Source organism: Salvelinus namaycush, unplaced genomic scaffold (assembly GCF_016432855.1).
Source record: "Salvelinus namaycush isolate Seneca unplaced genomic scaffold, SaNama_1.0 Scaffold3020, whole genome shotgun sequence".
Classification (NCBI taxonomy): domain Eukaryota; kingdom Metazoa; phylum Chordata; class Actinopteri; order Salmoniformes; family Salmonidae; genus Salvelinus; species Salvelinus namaycush.
The window spans coordinates 12,244-29,830 of record NW_024059921.1 but is presented as its reverse complement, the minus strand read 5'-3'; the positions used below and the strand labels follow the sequence as shown (position 1 = coordinate 29,830).

The following is a 17,587-nucleotide window of genomic DNA, read 5'->3' as shown; positions in this document are numbered from 1 at the left end:
CTATCCTCCCATTCTAATATCTATCCTCCAGTTCTAATATCTATTCCTCCAGTCTATTCTATCCTCCAGTCGAATATCTATCCTCCAGTCTAATATCTATCCTCCAATCTAATATCTATCCTCCATATCTAATATCTATCCTCCATATCTAATATCTATCCTCCAATCTAATATCTATCCTCCAGTCTAATATCTATCCTCCAGTCTAATATCTATCCTCCAGTCTAATATCTATCCTCCAATCTAATATCTATCCTCCAATCTAATATCTATCCTCCAGTCTAATATCTATCCTCCAATCTAATATCTATCCTCCAGTCTAATATCTATCCTCCATATCTAATATCTATCCTCCAATCTAATATCTATCCTCCAATCTAATATCTATCCTCCAGTCTAATATCTATCCTCCAATCTAATATCTATCCTCCAGTCTAATATCTATCCTCCAGTCTAATATCTATCCTCCAGTCTAATATCTATCCTCCAATCTAATATCTATCCTCCAGTCTAATATCTATCCTCCAATCTAATATCTATCCTCCATATCTAATATCTATCCTCCAGTCTAATATCTATCCTCCAATCTAATATCTATCCTCCAGTCTAATACCTATCCTCCAATCTAAGTGTGTTTCTCTGTCTCCTGTCTCAGTGCTCCCTGGCGTGTCATAAGAAGTGTCTGGAAACTCTGGCCATCCAGTGTGGTCATAAGAAGCTGCAGGGAAGACTACATCTGTTTGGGATAGACTTTACCCAGGCAGCTAAGAACAGCCCAGACGGGATCCCCTTCATCATCAGGAAGTGTACCTCTGAGATAGAGAACAGAGCACTCAACCTCAAGGTAAAAGCAATGCTGTTATAAAGCCAAGGCATATTGTATAACCATAACAAGTGACATGTATATATATACAGTCACCACTATAATTATTGGCACCCTTGATAAAGATACTGAGCTGTATTGTACGCTCAAAAAACATTTAAACATTTAATTATTTTATGCTAATACAGTTGCTTCGAGAAAGAGATAGGGGTGGAAATGATTGGATCCCCTGTTTTCAATACCCCAGCACCCTCCCCTTGCGAGGATAACGACACTGACTCTTTTTCTAAAATGTTTTATGAGATTGGAGAACACGTCGGGAGGGATTTTAGACCCGTTCCTCCATACATAATCTTTCCAGATCCTTGATATCCTTCATCTGTTCTTATGGACTGGCCCTCTTCAATTCAAACCACAGGTTTTCAATGGTGTTCAAGTCCAGAAACTGAGATGGCCATTGTAAAATGTTGATTTTTGTGGTCAATTAACCGTTTCTTTGTGCATGTTGATGTGTGCTTGGGGTTATTGTCTTGCTGGAAGATCCACTTACGGCCAAGTTTCATCCTCCTGGTAGAGTCAACCAGGTTTTGCGCAAAAAAATTGTCCTTGTACTTGGTAAAGTTCATGATGGCGTTGACCTTAAGAAGAGCCCCAGAACCAGTGGAAGCAAAATATCAAAAACAGAATATCTGAGTAATTGTATAAAATATTAAGATGTATTTTTTTGGAGCATACAATATAGCTAAGTATTGGTATTACTTATTTTATACTTAAGCAATACGAGAACCCGGGGATTATCGTGTGATAGCTGCCGACTAAAAGATTAACCGTTATTTTAATGAGTAAATTTGTTTTATTTCATCCTTCCACCAGACGATATAGTCCAGGCAAAAGCTGTTTGTTAGTTCTGAAGTTGCTAACCAAACAGGCTGGTCGTTAATTATTTTGGGATGTTTTTACCCAGTCGTTCATTCTATTCATTTCATGTTGCCATGCTAAACAGATCATTGGCATGTAGCTAGCTAGCAGAGGTTCAATGATTACAAAAGACAAGATCTTCAATAAATAACTATTTAATGAATCATTTATAAATAGGCAACAAGAACTTCATCAAACCAGCTGATTTGTGAAGTCAATAATATATTAATGAAGGATCGCTAGGCCAACTTTACTTCTCCTCTGCTAGCTAGCCAACTAAAGCTAACACACGATCACATCAAGCAGCAGAAATGACAACAAACTATGTGCGTTTTGTTTGGTTTTACCTTTTCTATTGGATATTTATTTAGAAATATCCATTACAATGATGCTGATAAATGAATTCGCCTGGCTCATAGAAGCTGTCAGTCTTGTCACTTTTATATGCATGGCACGGTGGCCAAAAAACCTGCAACATGTTGCACAGGTCAGATAGGCACACAGTGAGGCTTATATTAACCCCCGCTGTACCAAACTAAATGCTAGGCTAGTAGTATGGGGAAATATTGTCTTGACACTCTTCTTCCAGGGGAGATGAAGTTTATACATTGACTGGCTGGGCTGAGGGACAGTGGATTCCAATGGAACTGTTAACAGGCATTACTCGTGGAATGTGGGTGATTGTGGTGCTATAACTGTAAAAAGAGATTTAACTTGTTCATATACACTCCCATTTAAATTATTTGCCATTCTCATAGTCTCAGTCCAAATCCATTCTCATAATCTCTAATGTGCAATACATTAGTGCAATAATTGAAGCTAATGCGCTGTGTTTGTCCGGGGGTATATGTCAGGGCTGTGATGTTGATGATCTGGTGTATTGTGTGTTCTTTGTCCAGGGAATCTACCGTGTGAACGGGGCTAAGTCTCGTGTGGAGAAGCTGTGTCAGGCGTTTGAGAACGGCAAAGACCTGGTAGAGCTCTCTGACCTCTCACCCCACGACATCGCCAACGTGCTCAAACTCTACTTGAGACAGGTGGGACACTGTCCACTTTCTGTTTTTTTCTCAATTCAAATGGTGATAAAGAGCACTGCTAGATCATTCTTATGTAATAATGTACAACACATTTCCCAAAGATATTGATTGATTACTTGATTGATTTTTTTATATTCTGTAGTTACCAGAGCCGCTGATCCTGTACCGTTACTATAATGACTTCATCGGATTGGCCAAGGAGAGCCAGAGGGTGATCATCGAAGAGAAGGCTGCAGCCAGAGCCCTCCAGGACCAGGGACGGCCAGGGGGAGAACAACCCCGACCAGGAGACACCCAGCCTGGGGTAGAAGGAGAGCAGCCTCCCCTGACAACCAGCCAACCTGGAGGGGGAGAGCTGCCCAAACAGCCCAGTATCAAACTCAACAGAGTCATCTTTAAGATTAGAGACCTGTTACGACAGCTTCCTCCTGCACACTACAGGACACTACGCTTCCTCACTGCACACCTACATAGGTAAAGAGATGGGTGGAAGCACATGCACGCAGGCACACACACACACACACACACACACACACACACACACACACACACACACACACACACACACACACACACACACACACACACACACACACACACACACACACCCCCTCACCTCCCTCTCCACCCCCCCCTCTTCCTCACCCCTCTCCTCCCTCTCCACCTAGGGTGACGGAGCAGGCAGAGGAGAACAAGATGACAGCCAGTAATCTGGGCATTATCTTTGGCCCTACGCTGGTAAAACCCCGACAGACTGACGCAGAGGTCTCCCTGTCTTCTCTGGTCGACTACCCCTACCAGGTGAGTTCCTGTTAACCCTAACCCTACCAGGTGAGTTCCTGTTAACCCTAACCCTACCAGGTATGTACCTGTAGACTACCCCTAACCCTACCAGGTATGTACCTGTAGACTACCCCTAACCCTACCAGGTATATATACCTGTAGACTACCCCTAACCCTACCAGGTATGTACCTGTAGACTACCCCTAACCCTACCAGGTATATATACCTGTAGACTACCCCTAACCCTACCAGGTATATATACCTATACCTGTAGACTACCCCTAACCCTACCAGGTATATACCTGTAGACTACCCCTAACCCTACCAGGTATATATACCTGTAGACTACCCCTAACCCTACCAGGTATGTACCTGTAGACTACCCCTAACCCTACCAGGTATATACCTGTAGACTACCCCTAACAGGTATATATACCTATACCTGTAGACTACCCCTAACCCTACCAGGTATGTACCTGTAGACTACCCCTAACCCTACCAGGTATGTACCTGTAGACTACCCCTAACCCTACCAGGTATATATACCTGTAGACTACCCCTAACCCTACCAGGTATATATACCTGTAGACTACCCCTAACCCTACCAGGTATATATACCTGTAGACTACCCCTAACCCTACCAGGTATATATACCTGTAGACTACCCCTAACCCTACCAGGTATATATACCTGTAGACTACCCCTAACCCTACCAGGTATGTACCTGTAGACTACCCCTAACCCTACCAGGTATGTACCTGTAGACTACCCCTAACCCTACCAGGTATGTACCTGTAGACTACCCCTAACCCTACCAGGTATGTACCTGTAGACTACCCCTAACCCTACCAGGTATGTACCTGTAGACTACCCCTAACCCTACCAGGTATGTACCTGTAGACTACCCCTAACCCTACCAGGTATGTACCTGTAGACTACCCCTAACCTTACCAGGTAGATACCTGTAGACTACCCCTAACCCTACCAGGTATGTACCTGTAGACTACCCCTAACCCTACCAGGTATATATACCTGTAGACTACCCCTAACCCTACCAGGTATGTACCTGTAGACTACCCCTAACCTTACCAGGTAGATACCTGTAGACTACCCCTAACCCTACCTGGTATGTACCTGTAGACTACCCCTAACCCTACCAGGTATATATACCTGTAGACTACCCCTAACCCTACCAGGTATGTACCTGTAGACTACCCCTAACCCTACCAGGTATGTACCTGTAGACTACCCCTAACCCTACCAGGTATGTACCTGTAGACTACCCCTAACCCTACCTGGTATGTACCTGTAGACTACCCCTAACCCTACCAGGTATGTACCTGTAGACTACCCCTAACCCTACCTGGTATGTACCTGTAGACTACCCCTAACCCTACCTGGTATGTACCTGTAGACTACCCCTAACCCTACCAGGTATGTACCTGTAGACTACCCCTAACCCTACCAGGTATGTACCTGTAGACTACCCCTAACCCTACCAGGTATGTACCTGTAGACTACCCCTAACCCTACCAGGTATATATACCTGTAGACTACCCCTAACCCTACCAGGTATATATACCTGTAGACTACCCCTAACCCTACCAGGTATATATACCTGTAGACTACCCCTAACCCTACCAGGTATATATACCTGTAGACTACCCCTAACCCTACCAGGTATATATACCTGTAGACTACCCCTAACCCTACCAGGTATGTACCTGTAGACTACCCCTAACCCTACCAGGTATGTACCTGTAGACTACCCCTAACCCTACCAGGTATATACCTGTAGACTACCCCTAACCCTACCTGGTATGTACCTGTAGACTACCCCTAACCCTACCAGGTATGTACCTGTAGACTACCCCTAACCCTACCAGGTATGTACCTGTAGACTACCCCTAACCCTACCAGGTATGTACCTGTAGACTACCCCTAACCCTACCTGGTATGTACCTGTAGACTACCCCTAACCCTACCAGGTATGTACCTGTAGACTACCCCTAACCCTACCAGGTATGTACCTGTAGACTACCCCTAACCCTACCAGGTATGTACCTGTAGACTACCCCTAACCCTACCAGGTATATACCTGTAGACTACCCCTAACCCTACCAGGTATGTACCTGTAGACTACCCCTAACCCTACCAGGTATGTACCTGTAGTCTACCCCTAACACTACCAGGTATATACCTGTAGACTACCCCTAACCCTACCTGGTATATATACCTGTAGACTACCCCTAACCCTACCAGGTATGTACCTGTAGACTACCCCTAACCCTACCTGGTATGTACCTGTAGACTACCCCTAACCCTACCAGGTATATATACCTGTAGACTACCCCTAACCCTACCAGGTATGTACCTGTAGACTACCCCTAACCCTACCAGGTATGTACCTGTAGACTACCCCTAACCCTACCTGGTATGTACCTGTAGACTACCCCTAACCCTACCTGGTATGTACCTGTAGACTACCCCTAACCCTACCTGGTATGTACCTGTAGACTACCCCTAACCCTACCAGGTATATACCTGTAGACTACCCCTAACCCTACCAGGTATGTACCTGTAGACTACCCCTAACCCTACCAGGTATATATACCTGTAGACTACCCCTAACCCTACCAGGTATGTACCTGTAGACTACCCCTAACCCTACCAGGTATATACCTGTAGACTACCCCTAACCCTACCAGGTATGTACCTGTAGACTACCCCTAACCCTACCAGGTATGTACCTGTAGACTACCCCTAACCCTACCTGGTATGTACCTGTAGACTACCCCTAACCCTACCAGGTATGTACCTGTAGACTACCCCTAACCCTACCAGGTATGTACCTGTAGACTACCCCTAACCCTACCTGGTATGTACCTGTAGACTACCCCTAACCCTACCAGGTATGTACCTGTAGACTACCCCTAACCCTACCAGGTATATACCTGTAGACTACCCCTAACCCTACCAGGTATGTACCTGTAGACTACCCCTAACCCTACCTGGTATGTACCTGTAGACTACCCCTAACCCTACCAGGTATGTACCTGTAGACTACCCCTAACCCTACCTGGTATGTACCTGTAGACTACCCCTAACCCTACCAGGTATGTACCTGTAGACTACCCCTAACCCTACCAGGTATATACCTGTAGACTACCCCTAACCCTACCAGGTATGTACCTGTAGACTACCCCTAACCCTACCAGGTATATACCTGTAGACTACCCCTAACCCTACCTGGTATGTACCTGTAGACTACCCCTAACCCTACCAGGTATGTACCTGTAGACTACCCCTAACCCTACCAGGTATGTACCTGTAGACTACCCCTAACCCTACCAGGTATATACCTGTAGACTACCCCTAACCCTACCAGGTATGTACCTGTAGACTACCCCTAACCCTACCAGGTATGTACCTGTAGTCTACCCCTAACACTACCAGGTATATACCTGTAGACTACCCCTAACCCTACCTGGTATATATACCTGTAGACTACCCCTAACCCTACCAGGTATGTACCTGTAGACTACCCCTAACCCTACCTGGTATGTACCTGTAGACTACCCCTAACCCTACCAGGTATATATACCTGTAGACTACCCCTAACCCTACCAGGTATGTACCTGTAGACTACCCCTAACCCTACCAGGTATGTACCTGTAGACTACCCCTAACCCTACCTGGTATGTACCTGTAGACTACCCCTAACCCTACCTGGTATGTACCTGTAGACTACCCCTAACCCTACCTGGTATGTACCTGTAGACTACCCCTAACCCTACCAGGTATGTACCTGTAGACTACCCCTACCAGGTGAGTTCCTGTAGACTACCCCTAACCCTACCAGGTATATATACCTGTAGACTACCCCTAACCCTACCAGGTATGTACCTGTAGACTACCCCTAACCCTACCAGGTATATACCTGTAGACTACCCCTAACCCTACCAGGTATGTACCTGTAGACTACCCCTAACCCTACCAGGTATGTACCTGTAGACTACCCCTAACCCTACCTGGTATGTACCTGTAGACTACCCCTAACCCTACCAGGTATGTACCTGTAGACTACCCCTAACCCTACCAGGTATGTACCTGTAGACTACCCCTAACCCTACCTGGTATGTACCTGTAGACTACCCCTAACCCTACCAGGTATGTACCTGTAGACTACCCCTAACCCTACCAGGTATATACCTGTAGACTACCCCTAACCCTACCAGGTATGTACCTGTAGACTACCCCTAACCCTACCTGGTATGTACCTGTAGACTACCCCTAACCCTACCAGGTATGTACCTGTAGACTACCCCTAACCCTACCTGGTATGTACCTGTAGACTACCCCTAACCCTACCAGGTATGTACCTGTAGACTACCCCTAACCCTACCAGGTATATACCTGTAGACTACCCCTAACCCTACCAGGTATGTACCTGTAGACTACCCCTAACCCTACCAGGTATATACCTGTAGACTACCCCTAACCCTACCTGGTATGTACCTGTAGACTACCCCTAACCCTACCAGGTATGTACCTGTAGACTACCCCTAACCCTACCAGGTATATACCTGTAGACTACCCCTAACCCTACCTGGTATGTACCTGTAGACTACCCCTAACCCTACCAGGTATGTACCTGTAGACTACCCCTAACCCTACCAGGTATATACCTGTAGACTACCCCCTTATTTTTATAACAGTGTTGCCTGTGAAAGAACTTGAAAACATCTAACGTTTTGTCCCCTTTATTGACTGTTGTCATTTCTCTCCTCCCTCCCAGGCTCTGATGGTGGAGCTGCTGGTACGTCACTTCCAGGTGATCTTTGACTTATCCAGCCCCTCCTCCTCCTACCCCCCCACCACCACCGCCACGGTGGGCCAGACCTCCTCCTCCTCCTACCGCCCCACCACCACCGCCACGGTGGGTCAGACCTCCTCCTCCTCCTACCCCCCCACCACCACCCCCACGGTGGGCCAGACCTCCTCCTCCTACCCTCCCACCACCACCTCCACGGTGGGCCAGACCTCCTCCTCCTACCCCCCCACCACCACCGCCACGGTGGGCCAGACCTCCTCCTACCCCCCCACCACCACCGCCACGGTTGGCCAGACCTCCTCCTCCTACCCCCCCACCACCACCGCCACGGTGGGCCAGACCTCCCCCCGACTCACCCCTCAGGAGAAGGAGCAGAGACTCAGCCTCCAATCCACCTCCCTGCTCGACATCAAGGAGGTGAGGAGGTCCAAGTGTCTTGAATGATTCAACCGTTTATGCAAAGGGGCGGAGGTGAACTCTAAAGTCTCAGCAGCAGTTGGGGGGAGGGATAAGGGTTCATTAGGATCAGAACTTTTTATTAAACCAATCAAAGCATAGGTGGCAATTGTATGAGGTTGTATGAGGTTGTATGAGGTTGTATGAGGTTGTATGAGGTTGTATGAGGTTGTATGAGGTTGTATGATGTTGTATGAGGTTGTATGAGGTTGTATGATGTTGTATGAGGTTGCATGAGGTTGCATGAGGTTGCATGAGGTTGCATGAGGTTGCATGAGGTTGCATGAGGTTGCATGAGGGTGTATGAGGTTGTATGAGGTTGTATGAGGGTGTATGATGTTGTATGAGGTTGCATGATGTTGTATGAGGTTGTATGATGTTGTATGAGGTTGTATGAGGTTGTATGAGGGTGTATGAGTGTGTATGAGGGTGTATGAGGGTGTATGAGGTTGTATGAGGTTGCATGAGGTTGCATGAGGTTGCATGAGGTTGCATGAGGTTGCATGATGTTGTATGAGGTTGCATGAGGTTGTATGAGGGTGTATGAGGTTGCATGAGGGTGCATGAGGGTGTATGAGGTTGTATGATGTTGTATGAGGTTGTATGATGTTGTATGAGGTTGCATGATGTTGTATGAGGTTGCATGATGTTGTATGAGGTTGCATGAGGTTGTATGAGTGTCTATGAGGTTGTATGAGGTTGCATGAGGGTGTATGAGGGTGTATGAGGGTGTATGAGGTTGTATGAGTGTCTATGAGGTTGCATGAGGTTGCATGATGTTGTATGAGGTTGTATGAGGTTGTATGAGGTTGTATGAGGTTGCATGAGGTTGTATGAGGTTGCATGAGGTTGTATGAGGTTGCATGAGGTTGCATGAGGTTGCATGAGGTTGCATGAGGTTGCATGAGGGTGCATGAGGTTGTATGAGGTTGTATGAGGGTGTATGAGGTTGCATGAGGTTGCATGAGGTTGTATGAGGTTGTATGAGGTTGTATGAGGGTGTATGAGGTTGTATGAGGGTGTATGAGGGTGTATGAGGTTGTATGAGGTTGCATGATGTTGCATGATGTTGCATGAGGTTGTATGAGGTTGTATGAGGTTGCATGAGGTTGCATGAGGGTGCATGAGGGTGCATGAGGTTGCATGAGGTTGCATGAGGTTGCATGAGGTGGCATGAGGTGGCATGAGGTGGCATGAGGTGGCATGAGGTGGCATGAGGTGGCATGAGGTGGCATGAGGTTGCATGAGGTTGCATGAGTGTGTATGAGGGTGTATGAGGGTGTATGAGGTTGCATGAGGGTGCATGAGGGTGTATGAGGTTGTATGAGGTTGCATGAGGTTGTATGAGGTTGCATGAGGTTGCATGAGGTTGCATGAGGTTGCATGAGGTTGTATGAGGTTGTATGAGGGTGTATGAGGGTGTATGAGGGTCTATGAGGGTGTATGAGGGTGTATGAGGGTGTATGAGGTTGCATGAGGTTGCATGAGGTTGCATGAGGTTGCATGAGGTTGTATGAGGTTGTATGAGGTTGTATGTAAAGATTGGCCACCTTGGTAAGAATCAATTGACTGTTTAGCTTTGTTGGCGTTCTTTGACGTTCCTAACCGTCTCCAAGCAGAGTGCCAAAGTCTACAAGAGGCACTCGTCAGTCATCCAGTCCTCTCAAACCCTGGATGACGTGAGAGAGGTGAAGACAGACGGGAGAGGACCAGACGGGAGAGGACCAGACAGGAGAGAGTTAACAGCCGGCTCCTCCTCCTCTGCTGCTGGCTCTGCTTCGGTTAGTTGGTTTGTTTCTGAGTGAGAGAGTGAAATAGTGAGAGAGTGATTAAGTTAGTTATGAAAAGTATTTGACAAGGACAATGCACATAAATGTACTTTTCAGGTTCAACATCAATGCTAAAATGTCAGAGTTAGGAGTTAGCAACAAAACACTTTTCTTTTTTTTTTTTCATTTTGTCCCGTAGGTCCAGAGATCTACCCTGGTGTTTGGCCGTCCCAGCCTCAACCTCTCCTCCTTTACCTCCTCCTCTACGGCCCCGAAGGTCCAGCTCCGGCCCCAGCGCGCTAGAATCCTGTCTCGACCAATCAGCATGCCCCTGGAGCGCTTGCCCCTCCCCACCCCCTCACAGGTCACCACCCATCACTTTAACTGCTGTTGTATTCGTTGTACATATTGTAATTGTCTTGTGATTGTTTTTTAACGTTGTGTACTATTGTTTTTTTTAACTACGGCTGTAAGTATGATGAACCTATTTCCCTTCATGGGGATTAAATATAGTCATCTCATCTCTCAGGTGGTCGACAGAAACAGCCGTAACAACCACGCTGCCGCCAGGTTGGATCCCGCCGCTAACACCATCGTGGAGTCAGCCGAGCCGGAGAAGCAGAAGGAGACGGAGAAGCCTCGGATTGGTGGGGGGTCGAGGGTCAGTACCTATTACATCGACACCCAGCAGGCCGTGCAGCGGAGGCCCTGGGACAGGAAGTACAAACACTACGACGTCACGCCACGCACCGCCATGATCATGGCTAACTTACCGCCGGCCGGTACTAGCCCTGGCCCAAAACCGGGGAAACAGCCGACGATGCCGACACAACTGTCCGTATCTGGGCCAACCAGCTCTGCTCTCCCATCCAGTAGTAGTTTCAGCACTATATTCCCCAACAACCCATACACAGTGTCGTTGAAGGCTGGCCAGATGTCCAGAAGAGACAGAGAGGAGACTAAGGATAGGCCTAACTCTGCTGCTGAAGGGGGTGGGGAGACAAGAACATCTACCAACTCCCCCATAAAGTTCAGACAACCAAGGATTCTGCAGCCTCCACCCGGAACCTTCTACAAGCCTTCTGGTTATTCAGGCACCAGAGGCTGGCCATCATTAAGTACCTCTGGGACCACTAGCCTCACCAAAATGTCCCCAACTTCTTCTACTGTTAAAACCTCTTCTCCTACTGTTAAAACCTCTTCCCCAACTTCGTCTACTGTTAAAACCTCTTCTCCTATTGTTAAAACCTCTTCCCCGACTTCTCCTACTGTTAAAACCTCTTCCCCGACTTCTCCTACTGTTAAAACCTCTTCCCCAACTTCTCCTACTGTTAAAACCTCTTCTCCTACTGTTAAAACCTCTTCCCCGACTTCTCTTACTGTTAAAACCTCTTCCCCGACTTCTCCTACTGTTAAAACCTCTTCCCCAACTTCTTCTACTGTTAAAACCTCTTCCCCGACTTCTCCTACTGTTAAAACCTCTTCCCCGACTTCTCCTACTGTTAAAACCTCTTCCCCGACTTCTTCTACTGTTAAAACCTCTTCCCCAACTTCGTCTACTGTTAAAACCTCTTCTCCTACTGTTAAAACCTCTTCCCCGACTTCTCTTACTGTTAAAACCTCTTCCCCGACTTCTCCTACTGTTAAAACCTCTTCCCCAACTTCGTCTACTGTTAAAACCTCTTCTCCTACTGTTAAAACCTCTTCCCCGACTTCTTCTACTGTTAAAACCTCTTCCCCGACTTCTCCTACTGTTAAAACCTCTTCCCCGACTTCTTCTACTGTTAAAACCTCTTCCCCGACTTCTCCTACTGTTAAAACCTCTTCCCCGACTTCTTCTACTGTTAAAACCTCTTCCCCGACTTCTCCTACTGTTAAAACCTCTTCCCCGACTTCTCCTACTGTTAAAACCTCTTCCCCGACTTCTCCTACTGTTAAAACCTTCCCAACCTCCCCTACTGTTACTGCTCCTCTCCTCCTCTCTTCCTCCCATTCCTCCAGCATTACTTTCTCCTCTTCTCCTATGGTTACCACCACCAGCCCATCCCCTATTACCACCTACACTCTTCAAACCTCAAACCTCCCCACACACACCCTACAGGACTCTGTGGACAGCTCTGTTAGTGTTGACCCTGAGGTCACGACCTCCGCTGACCTTTCCCCCCGCCAGTCCCCTCCCCCCAGCAGCCCAGAGGACCCCAGCGAGGTCATCCCGCTGCAACAAAGACTGAGACCCCGGCCCAGACCCGGCGCTCGCCTGCAGGAGTTAGAACACAGAGAGGCCCACTTTGTCTGAAACCTTAAAGGTAGACTTCGGTATTCTTGATATCATCACACACACAGACAGGGCCACTTCCTGCTTACAAAAAACAACAACATTGGCCAAGACTACTGGTGTGTCTTTAAGAATAGGGAGGGCATCACTTGGGAAGAACCAATGGTGGAGATATTTGGGAGAATCTTGTTGTTGATGTCTGTAAGCAGGAAGGAACATCAACAACAAGATTGCTATGAGGATTTCTTCCTTATGTGGGCGTAGCTCAAGGGACAGAGCCAATTGCGAAGAACCAATCATGGAACTGTTGTGAGATTTTTGGGAGAATGTTGCTGTTGATGTCTGTAAGCAGGAAGATGTCCCCACTGTGTATGATGATGTCATATTGTTGTCTACCTTTGAAGCCAGAAATCTTTTGTGTGTGTGTACAGTGTGTGTGTACAGTGTGTGTGTGTACAGTATGTGTGTACAGTGTGTGCAGTGTGTGTGTGTACAGTATGTGTGTACAGTGTGTACAGTGTGTGTGTGTGTACAGTGTGTGTGTGTACAGTATGTGTGTACAGTGTGTGTCTGTGTGTGTGTCTTTAAATACGTTCTACAGTGTATCTCTGTACCATATTGTATATTGGGAAAAAGTACTATTATATTGACGCCAAGACAAGATGTGTGAAAGGAACACAGTGAAAGTGTTACATTACACGTGTTTAATATATTCTATGTTACAGTCCTTACAAACAGAAGCATGATCTGTGAACGGTCGCTCTCTAGACATTCGGAACAAGCAGGCTGGCTGGCATTCAATCTATTGCAGATACGGGATTTCCAGATAGCAAATTGACAAATTTTTATATCAAAAGTTAATTTTCATGTGTAACTGTCCATTTCTGTGTGTGTCAGCTCCCTCCATTTATTTGCTGCTATGCAAATAAAATGCACTTCTCAAACCGCTCTCTAGAAACCCACTATCTGCAATTAATTGAATCCTGTGTAAGTTAGTGTGTGATGTCCTGGTCAACACTGCCCGTTACATCTGATGTCATGGTCAACACTCCCCGTTACATCTGATGTCCTGGTCAACACTGCCCGTTACATCTGATGTCCTGGTCAACACTGAACTGTTACATCTGATGTCCTGGTCAACACTGCCTGTTACATCTGATGTCCTGGTCAACACTCCCCGTTACATCTGATGTCCTGGTCAACACTGCCCGTTACATCTGATATCCTGGTCAACACTGCCTGTTACATCTGATGTCCTGGTCAACACTCCCCGTTACATCTGATGTCCTGGTCAACACTGCCCGTTACATCTGATGTCATGGTCAACACTGCCTGTTACATCTGATGTCCTGGTCAACACTCCCCGTTACATCTGATGTCCTGGTCAACACTGCCCGTTACATCTGATGTCATGGTCAACACTGCCTGTTACATCTGATGTCCTGGTCAACACTCCCCGTTACATCTGATGTCCTGGTCAACACTGAACTGTTACATCTGATGTCCTGGTCAACACTGCCTGTTACATCTGATGTCCTGGTCAACACTGCCTGTTACATCTGATGTCCTGGTCAACACTGCCCGTTACATCTGATGTCCTGGTCAACACTCCCCGTTACATCTGATGTCCTGGTCAACACTGCCCGTTACATCTGATATCCTGGTCAACACTGCCTATTACATCTGATGTCCTGGTCAACACTGCCTGTTACATCTGATGTCCTGGTCAACACTCCCCGTTACATCTGATGTCCTGGTCAACACTGCCCGTTACATCTGATATCCTGGTCAACACTGCCTGTTACATCTGATGTCCTGGTCAACACTGCCCGTTACATCTGATGTCCTGGTCAACACTGCCCGTTACATCTGATGTCATGGTCAACACTGCCCGTTACATCTGATATCCTGGTCAACACTGCCTATTACATCTGATGTCCTGGTCAACACTGCCTGTTACATCTGATGTCCTGGTCAACACTGCCCGTTACATCTGATGTTCTGGTCAACACTCCCCGTTACATCTGATGTTCTGGTCAATACTGCCTGTTTTTGTTACAAAGATTCTATCTGCCATTACTGCCATGTCATCAATAGATTATATCTGCCATTACTGCCAGGTCATCAATAGATTCTACCTGCCATCACTGCCAGGTCATCAATAGATTCTATCTGCCATTACTGCCATGTCATTAATAGATTCTATCTGCCATCACTGCCAGGTCATCAATAGATTCTACCTGCCATTACTGCCATGTCATTAATAGATTCTATCTGCCATCACTGCCAGGTCATCAATAGATTCTACCTGCCATTACTGCCATGTCTTCAATAGATTCTACCTGCCATTACTGCCATGTCTTCAATAGATTCTATCTGCCATTACTGCCAGGTCATCAATAGATTCTATCTGCCATTACTGCCATGTCATTAATAGATTCTACCTGCCATTACTGCCATGTCTTCAATAGATTCTATCTGCCATTACTGCCAGGTCATCAATAGATTCTATCTGCCATTACTGCCATGTCATCAATAGATTCTATCTGCCATTACTGCCAGGTCATCAATAAATTCTATCTGCCATTACTGCCATGTCTTCAATAGATTCTATCTGCCATTACTGCCAGGTCATCAATAGATTCTATCTGCCATTACTGCCATGTCATCAATAGATTCTATCTGCCATTACTGCCAGGTCATCAATAGATTCTATCGGCCATTACTGCCATGTCATCAATAGGTTCTACCTGCCATTACTGCCATGTTATCAATAGATTATATCTGCCATTACTGCCATGTCATCAATAGATTCTACCTGCCATTACTGCCATGTCATCAATAGATTCTACCTGCCATTACTGCCATGTCATCAATAGATTCTACCTGCCATTACTGCCATGTCATCAATAGATTCTACCTGCTATTACTGCCATGTCATCAGTAGATTCTACCTGCCATTACTGCCATGTCATTAATAGATTCTATCTGCCATTACTGCCATGTCATCAATAGATTCTACCTGCCATTACTGCCAGGTCTTCAATAGATTCTACCTGTCATTACTGCCAGGTCATCAATAGATTCTACCTGCCATTACTGCCATGTCATCAATAGATTCTACCTGCCATTACTGCCATGTCATCAATAGATTATATCTGCCATTACTGCCATGTCATCAATAGATTCTACCTGCCATTACTGCCATGTCACCAATAGATTATATCTGCCATTACTGCCATGTCTTCAATAGATTCTACCTGCCATTACTGCCATGTCATCAATAGATTCTACCTGCCATTACTGCCATGTCATCAATAGATTCTACCTGCTATTACTGCCAGGTCATCAATAGATTCTACCTGCCATTACTGCCATGTCATTAATAGATTCTACCTGCCATTACTGCCATGTCATCAATAGATTCTACCTGCCATTACTGCCATGTCATCAATAGATTCTACCTGCCATTACTGCCATGTCATCAATAGATTCTACCTGCCATTACTGCCATGTCATCACAAACTGGAACATTTTTGGGAGTTCCAAAATTGAACTGGAATGAAGTTACTCTTCTCAAATATGTCATCGCATCAAGTCCTTGTAGTAATGTTACAGAGAAGCATTTTATTTGTTTTGTTGGGAGTTAAATACATGTATTATATGTTAGTTTTTACTTGTACATTTATACAGTACATGAAATGTTCTCATTTGTTCCTGTATTGGATGTAATGGGATTTGATTCTAGCCACGTTAAGCACTTACTTAATTCAGGTCCAATGTTTTTACATGTTTTCCAAACGTTTAAAAATGTATGTCATCGCAATACATTCCACAGAGAACGGATGGAAGCATTTTATAAAGTGAGAAAAAAAAGTTTCAACATTTAAAAAAATATATATAATTCCCCCATAGTCCTATTCAGATTATCATTATCTAAATCTTATGTATCTATTTCCAGTTTATATATGTGATATTGAAACTGCAAGTTTTTGTTTCAGTAAAGACAAAAGACAAAATGCAAAACATGTCTTGCATCTAATTAAAGTATAGTTGACAGTTTGAGTGTTGACATTTATTTTGTTATTAGCAAATGTCCAAATAACTAATGTTCAGTACATTAGTATATACAGTACCAGTCTATATATATATATAGTGTCTATGATTGTTCCCTTTGCCATAGTGCACGTTCCACCATACAGGTGATTATATTCTGCCTGTTAAGCCCTTATCACCTTCCTAAAGCCTAATTACTTATGTCACCTGTCCTTTCCAAAGTCTTACATGACTCAACAGAACCACTCCGTTCAGTTCAGGTAGCTCTATGACTCAACAGAACCACTCAGTTCAGGTAGCTCTATGACTCAACAGAACCACTCAGTTCAGGTAGCTCTATGACTCAACAGAACCACTCCGTTCAGTTAGCTCTATGACTCAACAGAACCACTCAGTTCAGGTAGCTCTATGACTCAACAGAACCACTCAGTTCAGGTAGCTCTATGACTCAACAGAACCACTCAGTTCAGGTAGCTCTATGACTCAACAGAACCACTCAGTTCAGGTAGCTCTATGACTCAACAGAACCACTCAGTTCAGGTAGCTCTATGACTCAACAGAACCACTCAGTCCAGGTAGCTCTATGACTCAACAGAACCACTCAGTTCAGGTAGCTATATGACTCAACAGAACCAC

At 45.6% G+C, this 17,587-nt stretch overlaps 1 protein-coding gene across 1 annotated transcript; it reads left to right on the top strand.

Moving 5' to 3' along the window:
- Positions 1–655: 655 nt before the first annotated feature.
- LOC120039821 (rho GTPase-activating protein 29-like) lies at positions 656–16,957 on the top strand (the record flags this gene model as incomplete). Its single annotated transcript, XM_038985191.1, has 8 exons — positions 656–844; positions 2,641–2,778; positions 2,921–3,252; positions 3,447–3,579; positions 8,360–8,812; positions 10,471–10,632; positions 10,820–10,984; positions 11,150–16,957. Coding segments are annotated over 8 exons (3,339 nt in total), but the record flags the coding sequence as incomplete, so codon positions are not given.
- Between the last annotated feature and the right edge of the window lie 630 nt (positions 16,958–17,587).